This window comes from Apium graveolens, chromosome 5 (assembly GCF_009905375.1).
Source record: "Apium graveolens cultivar Ventura chromosome 5, ASM990537v1, whole genome shotgun sequence".
Classification (NCBI taxonomy): domain Eukaryota; kingdom Viridiplantae; phylum Streptophyta; class Magnoliopsida; order Apiales; family Apiaceae; genus Apium; species Apium graveolens.
This window is the reverse complement of record NC_133651.1, coordinates 117,609,180-117,619,864: the sequence shown is the minus strand read 5'-3', so window position 1 is coordinate 117,619,864 and position 10,685 is coordinate 117,609,180. Positions and strand designations below refer to the sequence as shown.

General features: G+C 32.8%; 1 protein-coding gene across 1 annotated transcript; it reads right to left on the bottom strand.

The window, feature by feature from the left end:
• Positions 1-383: 383 nt before the first annotated feature.
• Positions 384-10,466, bottom strand: LOC141724413 (guanylyl cyclase 1). Its single transcript, XM_074526564.1, has 10 exons — positions 10,332-10,466; positions 9,009-9,302; positions 8,698-8,822; positions 6,736-6,847; positions 5,033-5,107; positions 4,231-4,319; positions 4,035-4,096; positions 2,660-2,732; positions 1,919-1,994; positions 384-755 (listed from the first exon to the last, which is right to left on the bottom strand). The coding sequence occupies exons 2-10, from the start codon at positions 9,174-9,176 to the stop codon at positions 726-728; spliced, it is 810 nt and encodes a 269-aa protein (XP_074382665.1). The 5' UTR covers positions 9,177-9,302; positions 10,332-10,466; the 3' UTR covers positions 384-725.
• Positions 10,467-10,685: the final 219 nt, after the last annotated feature.

Sequence of the window (10,685 nt, the reverse complement as noted above, 5' to 3'; positions counted from 1 at the left end):
TTACTTACTAGCCAAATTTCAATAATGTTACAAATCGACTTCAAATAATTCAAAAACAGTGCGACTCGTACCTAAAGGATAACAAATTTTCAGCATCACAAACTGAGTAGAACAATAGATGCATAGCACCTGTTTTAAAAGAAATTTTTAAAACATTTCATTCATTTGAACCCGAGCTGCATTTGAACTCTAATTGATGATTATTTTGTATCTCCCTAAATTCATTCCACGATTCATTCAAGTGAACAGACCATAAATAGGACTGGGTGCAAGGGTATACCAGGACCCAGATTCTCAAGTAATTTAGCTGCCATTGCAACATGGCACAAAAGAAGCTGAGATGGTGCTATTCAGTAAAAATTAATTTAGGGAATCTGGGACGGTTCAAAGCAAAAATATCGAGGGTTTAGCATAAGATCCCAGGTGTAAATTTCAGACGGTCAATCAAGAATCACAAGAATGAACCCATGGATCTTCTGTATCCACTCCTATCACTTATTTGCTTCATTTAACTTTTCTTTCTGACATGAAATCTGTAAATGTGATTCGTACTTGTATACCACATTGAGGCTCCTATGCAAGACAACTAGTCATTAAGAACTTGTTTACAAGTTTAGATGACATAATTGGAAATGAACCGTACAATGTGCTAATGATGCAACTAGCCGGCTCACACAAGGGAAGAAGAATTGTTGATACTTCGAGGAGGCTACACTTCTGGGCTGTTACTGAATCTTTGGCTTTGACAAGGATATCTGCACATACAATTTAGATCAAAAAACTAACAGTAAGTGGAGTCTTTGCTTAAACATCTTCCAAATCAATATGAACACATACCACCTCCATTTTTATAAACTTATGGTTTACTTCTGTATTGTGAGGAGAAAAACATGGTAGCTCAAAGCCTCAAAAGAAATAATAAAATAATACTCCCTCCGTCTCAGCCAATTGTTATCGTTTATGAGAGAGTGTCCGGCATGCATTTTAAGATGAGTATAAAATATAGTTCTATAACTTTTTTTTAAAATTATCTTTTTCTGAATAAAAATAGAATGTTTAAACTTTTATTTAGAAAAAGAATTTTTTTTAAAAAAATTATAGAACTATACTTTCTATTCATCTTAAAATGCGTGTCGGATACTCACTTAGAAATGATAACAATTGGGAGGGACGGAGGGAGTAGCATTTACTCCTGGGTTTCCTATATTCTAGGTGAGAAATGCAGATTTTTTTTACCAACTAAAGTAGAATGTTGAGACTAGAGAGTTGAGACAAAGCTGGTTCAACATAGAATGGTGTGACGTGCCACACATGGGAACTACTGTGTTACACTATACTATATGCTCCCAAGTTTTAAATAGGAAGGAAAGCCCGATAGGTATGGACAATGGAGTAAAATGACATGATATGCATTCCATATCATGTTTCTAAGTTTTTGTTTTTGTTTTTTAATGAAGGAAAGCAAGGGGAAAGAGATGTAAATATTATATGCTTTCCACCCAAGAATTGCACTCCAAAAGTGAGATGAAATCAGGTTAGAAATATACCCTCAGTCCCTCACTATTTAATTAATTACTTTTAAATAAAAAAAGTAACTAATATTGTAATTTAAACAATAATTTCTATGATTTCCTTTTAACTCGAGAGCACGTCAATGAAAGTAGTACCACTCTATTTCTCATAATTCCGGAGCAAGTGCCTTCCGTTACTTTCCTCCCACCACTAATTTTTTGGGTAAGGTATCACAAGAAATTTAAATACTTGCACAAATTTGTTCCATAAGGCCGGAACACTCAACCTATGGTAAGTGGTAACTAAGGACGAGGGATGGACAATCTGCAGCTATGACATTTACATTGTTGACCAGATATGCCTATCTGAATACAGAGATTGGTGATAATGAGTACAGATAGATTACCAGAAGCAGATCCTCATCAGTACCAAAGGATTTGCGGGCTTTTTCCAGACATCTTGATGTGATCCTATCATGTTTCCTGCACATAATATTAAGTTTATGGAACCATCACAAGGCCATATGCTACATATTGGTGACACAGTTATTCAGATGCTCAGACTATAGAACATGCAGCTAAAAGATATTTTATACCATTCCTAAATATCTTAGATACGATATTTTTGTGAATATGCCGGTTTGAAGTATGCTAACATCTTGTGAACTATATGTTCTAATTAAGCAATTTCTTCAACCAAAATACCTACCCAATATACGTACTATACTATCTAGACTAAATATATACCTGTCGGTTCAGCCACTAGTCATTTAACTTGTATTGAACAATATGTGCACTTCATATGTATAATTTGATAATTTTCCTTATGACAAACACAAGGCGATTTCACAAAATACTCAACTTCTACAGGACATAGGGGTATTGTGATTGGTGTCGGAAAAAGTGATTTAAGTAGTAGAGGCACACAACTAAAAAGCAAGAATTATCAGTTTTTCTTATTTGCTGCAAGCATATTCATTATATAAGCTATTGCCAGAAAATCATGCATATGCAGACATCCGTTATTGGAGCTCCAGGCATCAACTTGCACAGTTGAACATATTGGGAAGTTACTGTGGAAACAACAGTGCAGAACACAAAATAGCTAGCTATAATATTCATTACGAAAGATTAGATAGTATTAATACCTAGAACTAGCTGGATCTCGAATCTCAAACTCATCTGCAGTAGTATCATAGCCAGAAATTACGACATAATGACCTGTTGAAGACATCAGTTTGTTAGGAGGAAACACACACACATTCAAGATTCAATTCGACCAATACAAAGTACGCACACAAACACACAACAATAAATTTGACGTGGAAAACCCACGTCCCAACTTGTATTATTAATCCAAACAATTATCAATAATACATCAATACATAACACCTCAATAGTGTCCCAAACTGATAATTGAGTCAACCAATGCTCAAGCATCTCCCACACGATACCTAAGACGATACCTAAGACGACTACATCTCTTAAGTATACATCAAAACAAAACAATAATATGACTATGTATATATAGCCATCACAAACTTAACCAACAAGACATACCTCCTTTCCATGCCTCATTTCATAGGGAACCCCAAAGTGGCTCTATTTCATTATATTCCATCCATATCCCAATTCCATTCATTTAATATCCCTTTGGTGTCATTGACATAACAGATGTCGTTTCTAGTCTATCTCTTTCTATTTCTTTTCTATATATGGAAAGTTCAAAAATCATCATATAATAATCCAGAAATTGCAATAGAAAAGAAAAAGGGAGGTTTGTGATGATTTTTAAATCTTTTCTAGTAGGTAATCTAGTATCCTTATGCATGAAGATAATCAATTCGGTCGTTGTGGTCGGACTCTATTATGGATTTCTGACCACATTCTCCATAGGGCCCTCTTATCTCTTCCTTCTCCGAGCTCAGGTTATGGAAGAAGGAGAAGAAGGAACCGAGAAGAAGGTATCAGCAACAACAGGTTTTATTACGGGACAGCTCATGATGTTCATAGCGATCTATTATGATTACAATAATAATTTCTGCCCATACAATTATTACTCATTCCCATTATGATAATAATTGTCAACACATACAATTATTACTCAATCCCATTATGATAATAATTGTCAATAAATACAATTATTACCCAATCCAATTATGTCTTTTGTCACCATGCCCATACCACATATTCGGTTTAACCCAACATAGTTTTCCTTTAGTAGTAATAAATTTGCAGAGTGGATGAAAATGGTATCAACTTGCACATCAGCAATTTAGGCAAATAGATAAAAAAACATAGAATAATGATTGGGTAAGATATAAATAAAATAAAAACTGAAGTACAAACAAAATCATATTTCATCAAACATATGCATTATATTAGAAAAAGTAACAGTTACGAAATAGCTAGACCTCATATTTATTGGTCAAGTTAAAACAATATTTGAGCCATATTAATATCAAGATGATGAAGTATTTCTAAGATTTTTGATCCAATACCTGGAGATAGGACACTACTTACCGGTGTAACTAAAGCTTCCATTGCACAAGCTTGATACACAACAATCTTCTAGCCATGTCCGACTGAATCGAAAACAATAGTAGCTTTTGTGCATTAGACTAGGAAAGATTTAAATATTATGCATTAAACTACTAAAAAAATTACTTTAGTAAAATGGTCGTGTCTACTTAAAAATAGGAAGAACTTAAGTCAGCACCTTAATCTGTATTGGTCAACCAACGCAATTGCAATATATTTTCCTGACAAGATTAGAAGAGACAGCTGTTCTCCACTAATCGACCTGCACTGTATAAAACAGAATGTGTATATAGAATGTGAAAAATGTAAAGAACACGCAAGGTAAGAACATTCAAGTCAACGTCTAAACAATGGATCAATTGCAGTAGGAAGACAGAAATTCATACATGGGGCCTTTGATATCTGCTAATACTTTATTGAGATGGCTTATGGATTATAATTGATATTTTTTATACAAGAATTACACAACAGTCAGTGTTAGTTATCACTGTCTGGACCCTGGACAGAGGGAAAAATGACTAAAAGAAATGAAAGGGAGGACCAAGAAGTAGAATTATAGAAAAGTCGCAAGAGCGTAAAATGATACAGAGAAGTAAAGTTGCAAGAAGTAGAATTATGAAACGGCAACGGACTGGATTGAGTTGATTATTACTCTAGCCCTGTCAGGTCTAATAGATTAGATAAATAATGCATTGGCACAAATTTATAACTTTAGACTGTGATTGTCAGACCAGACCTGAAGTGAAGAAAATGCATTAATTATCAATCATATATTTACCCTAAAATTAAAACTGTTATCCAAGCACAAGTGAAGCTCAGATATTTAGAGGCGAGAAAAATATGATTAATCATCAATATGTATATTTTACTTTTAATATGTGACAGAATACTTTTTAAACTATAGTAGGTTATCATCAATGCCCGTATATTTTACTTTTAATATGTGACTGGGATACTTTCTAAACTATAGTAAGTTGTACCTCTATACTTATTCCAGCATCCATTGCTTTCTGAAACAGTGTATCCACTCGCGCAGAATCATTAGGCAATTGCTCCTGCAAGATACAATTTTCGCAATTCATCACTCTACAAAAACTCTAAAAAGTACCTTTCCAAAAGAAGTTTGTAAATATGTTGAAAGTTATGTCAATCTCATGATGAAAGCATAAGCAACTCAATCGCTGGCAGCCTACAGCTACTAGACAGAATAAAAATGCCTCAACTAACATGCAAATCGCAACTTCAACAAAATGAGGACTATATTAGTAACGGGACTTAATTCTTTCTGTACAGTGCACGAAAATGCCCAAACATGGCATTGTTAGACAACTCCATAAAGATTGCATGATAAAGAACAGCTAATCAGCGTGATAGTTGCTATTCAATTATTTTTCAAAGATGTAACTGACAACATTATAGTCAAAGCCTTAAAGGTTTATCTTCAATTACATTTCAAAATGTTAAAACTAGCATAGAAAAAAGTTATCGCTCTAGAGCACACTATGCAGTGATCTAGAGCGACAACTTTGAAAATTGGGTCGGTTTGGATGGGTTGAATGATTCTATAAAAAAAGTTTCAGTACTATATATCATCGCTCATTTTGAAAATTTTATAAATATGCGTATAACTTATAATTATAGTACTAATATTTAAATTTTATTGACATTATAAACGCAAACAGTTGAACTTCGGACTTCCCAATTTTAGTAATGCATATCGTATCGTGAATCATATGCACACCCTAAGAAAGTAACCATACATCTGTAAACGAAAATGAATATGCAACCATAAATGAAGCAAATAAAATTCTATCATATTAATTAGTAATCTTTATAAGATATTGGAGATGAGAAAAAAGAAAATAATACACAAACCCATTTAAGATATTGTAGTAGTTACATGAAAACATATGAAAAATAGGTGTAAATACATGTCAAACTTAAAAAAATTTATAAAATTAGGGGTGATATATTAATTAATTGGGTTAGGTTGGGTTAGGAATTAGGATAAATAAATATATTTGTAACCCGTACACAACCCATTTATGTCGGGTTGACCAAGTAACAACCCTTCTATCATTCGGTTTGCGTTGAGTCGGGTTTTTTCGGGTTAAAACAGGGTTGGGCTGTGGCGGTTTGGTCGGTTTGCTCAACCCATGTGCAGCCCTACTATGCACATTAATTGATAGACATTCTCATGTCATTTCACTAAATAATTACATGAAATGGTATCTCGTGTTCTCTCACAAATTTCTAATTGAAATGTCTGCTTTATTCGATATTCAAATCTTCTTTACAATCTCAAAGTGTATGATCCTAGTTCTATACCAATTCTTGTTGTAAATTAAAATGCATCATAAATATGCTGCAGGGCCCAACAAAAATAAAATCATAATAAATAAAAACACGAAAGTGAGCAATAATAGAAGCATAATTTTTAAAAAAGATTGAAAAGTGTATCTAAAAAGACAATTCTGATTATGCTCACTTCATATATACAACCGGCTCTCATAACAATACACAATCATACATAAGCAATCATTAAGTAATACTATAATTGACTAGTAATTTTACAATTTATTCTAACTATATCCCAACTAATGGAAGTCAGACATGATTAACCTTAGTACAGGAACAGGAAAGTAACAATATAGATTACTCAGTTCATAGCATCAGAAGCCACCTTGTAGAATATCTCTGCAGAAAATTTTGGATTTGCTCCTAATGTTACAGTGAAGTACGAAAAGTTTACAGCAAATTTCTGCAGCAGATATGCAAGATCAACGGTCCAAATACTGCAATCATAGATCAAGAGATAACCAACCTGTGTTAAGAATAGATGTGTGTGTTTTTAAAAGTTTGTCTCTGTTGAAGTATGTACGTAGTAAAAACAGTTCGCAGAATTTTAAAAGGGATGTGAAATAGTAAAACTGCAAAATGACATGCAATGGACAACAAATAAACTTCAGAGCTTCCTACAAAGAGGAATTATTTAAAAATCATGTACTCAGTGTATTAAGCTAGTATATAAATTGCATATTTTCAGCTTTCATTTGAAGTTTCCTAAATACTATTCATGTGGCCCTATTTTGAAAAATATCTACAAGAGCGTCCAGATATATACAACAGCTTTTTCAGAGAACCACAAAAATGTCGCCATGCCACCACAGATTACCAGTATCTTCAACCTCTTTTAGGTTCTCATGATTTACTATAAACGGATCAAAATTCCCATAAAAATAATGTAAAGTTCCTACAGGATTATTTGGGAATGCTCTATGCTGATTATCTATTACTCAAATTGCGCAAGTTTTATAGCTAGCTTTCCACGACATTTAGTCAGTGCCACACCACAGAAAGAGTGACTAATGTTGTGAGATTGAGGTGGAATGGCCATAGGCATGTAAAGTTAAGGAAAGACAAATGAACAATGGAATCAATGTATAAAGTATAAACACATAGCATGAACTTAATGGATTTACACATTCTGTAGAAGCAGATACCAAACTGAATTATGAAAAGGTTAAAGTGACTAATGTTGCTTAATTGATTGCTCACCTATTGAAAATGACAATCCGTTCAAGTCAACTCAACAGTTAGTCAAAGAAAACGTTTTCTGTTAAAACTTGATACAGCACTGATGTGTTTTACAGGTGAATGCTGAGTAGACTGACAACTTTTTGAATTTGGAATGAGCGACTCAAATAAATAAATAAATATAAATTTTAATATATATATAAGCCCGTAATATAGAATGAATATAGGGAAATAGAATCTATAGGCCACTATAGAAAAAAATTCTATTAGTGCGCCTCAAATTCACAATAATTAGACTTTTAACTTAAAATCCAACGGTACGGATGTAAATATATAGTAAAAATGAATATATATATACACACACAAACAAAGTTTTAAATGATTTAATGATTTGGATCAATCACTTTTTAATACAAAATAAACGATCAATCTCAACCTTTTAACATTATATAAGAAGATATTATCGTAATAAAACCAATACTACACAACTTCGATTTGCATAAAAACTGTTCTACAACAATATTTTGACCTGATCTTCACATCGTATGGTTGGATCGTTAAAAAAATTAATTAAATATAATTATAGGCCGCACTAGTACAAAAGTTTTCTATAGTGGCATTTAGAAACCCCAAGTATGTAAAGAACACATGCATGTACATGGAAGAGGAAAATGATGCAAAACACAAATTTCTTGTTTCGTCCTGACACCGACTCGGAAATGGCGTGTCAGTGAATAGTTCGTATCGGGTTAAACAAATAACGAGTCCACTTCTATTTGTTTCAAGTGGGTATAATATTAATATGCATATTTAAACAACTAAGCTTAAAGTGATAATATCAACAATATGTATGCATACGTATGTGTAATAATATGATTTTCATCCTTTTTACTATAAAATCATATGGTATTAGCTGTATGCCAACAGTACTTGCTAGTCATGTCACCAAGTTGATCGTTAACTTTTAAGTTGACTTAAACATAATGTAAATTTTTAATTAGCGAGAGATCACCCTGTAAAATTTTTGCTAATGATCAAATCGATATATCAAGGCGTAGTGAAGCATGTGATTGATATTTAATTGTAATTTTTACAAACTAGAATTTACCTGGTGGTGCAGCATAATTTATCCAGTTCTTGAATGTTACAGTTTTTTATACCAAGTGTTTTTAATGCCATCAAAACACAATAGAGACCACAATCCCATGTGCGTAGTTGGTGTATGTGTGGTACCTACAGCCAAACATAGACCGATTAATTTTAAAAACGAAGAAAAGAGTTAAGAATAACTACAGGTCTAAAATGTAGCTTAAATTTGAATTATGTCTTTAGTTATAAACTGCAGAAATTTAATCACTGTAGACGTTTCTTAATAGTATGAAACATTAACATAATACTAAGAAAGAAATGGATACTTACATCAACAAAATATGATCTAGGCAAGAGCGCAGCATCATAATTGCCATTTATAACTGATTGTCTGAATGAAAAGGATTCAACCAAACTCCAATTATTTTCATCTGATTGTTGGTCATCTAGTTCATCCATACCCAAAAGCTTGTTTACGAGAACATGTAAAGGCCACATTGAGGACCAGATTATTATGTGGAGCTATAAGCTATACTTTTGCACATAAACACCACTAAGCTGTAACCGGCGTGATAGGCCTTCACTTGTTCTTGTAACTTTTTCTATTAATTGCTATTATCCATTGAGCACGGTTGGATAGCTCAAGTGGTAAAGGGCTTATCCTCTGTCGTCCCAGATCCTGGGTTCGATCCTGGCTCACCCCGAAAATTGTTGAGAACAGATACTCATTTGTAAGGCTATAAGCCAAAATTAGTCAAAAAAAAATTGCTATTATCCATTACCTGCAACATGCGCATTCACATAGACTAAACCAATTGAACAAAAAATTACTACCTATAGACTGCAGAAGTGGATAGCCTAAAAGCTTTTCTCAAGTTCGAATTACATAATATAAAGGAACAAGGTAAAACAGAATCCCAACAAATCTATATAACATATTAGATTGGACCTGAACATCAGTTTGGAACCTAAAAGGCATGAACAGGATAATTCAGCCACCGGATTTACAAGCTCAACCCATTAAACGATCAATAGATTTTCAACCCTAACTAAGATCATTCAAATAAAATTTGAAGCATTTTCAATGAAATCACAACAAAAATAAGAAGTTTAATTAGTAATTTGATACTGCTTAATGTTTAGCTACATAAATTCCAACTGTTAGGTATCGAAGATGAACATAAAAGAACCAAGTATTATATTGTTCAACACCAAACAAACTCAACCTCAGCCTTTTCAACCAACAAATGAGCTACATAAAACCATATTCCAGATAAATCAGGTGACCCACTTTTTTTTCCGGATCAAACACAATAACAACTGACCACCAATTCACATTCTTGTTGATTCAACAAAAAATTCTATCAAATGATTAAACAAATTCACATCATAAAAAATAAATGAAATTAAATATAACACCTGCAATAGTGAAATCAAATGATCTAACATGAAATCTTAACAAACAGTACTCATTATTGAATACACCAAGATCAATCAATCAATAAGAAAATCAATAATTTTTTTCTTTCATGAATTTACAAAGGAGAGAATGAAAACTGAGCTGCCCGCATGAATAAAATCAGAAACAAATATATAAAATCATAGATTTGATAAATAAAAATTGAATCTTTTTGCAAGAAGATGAAAAGGGGTACCTTCAAATTGAAGGAAAGAAAGGGAAGAGACTTAGAGGCATGTGGGTCAAATTGGTAGGCAAGATTATAAGGAAATAAGAGAGATTGGTGAGTTTCAAAGTCAAATAGGTAGCTCCTGTTGGCTTAACTAATAATCATGACAACAGAGACTCGGCCTTTCCCGGCGGCTGACTAACTGGCCCCTCAATAATTTTATAGGGCTTTTTTTAAAAATAGGAAGTCTAAAAATATTTTTGTAGAAAACAACTGTAATTTTTAAGAAAATTTGTAAAATTATTTTTTATTTGTAAAAATATTATTTTTTTTATTTTTTTTGCAAAAAATAAGGTTTTTTACAACTGAAATCGTTTGC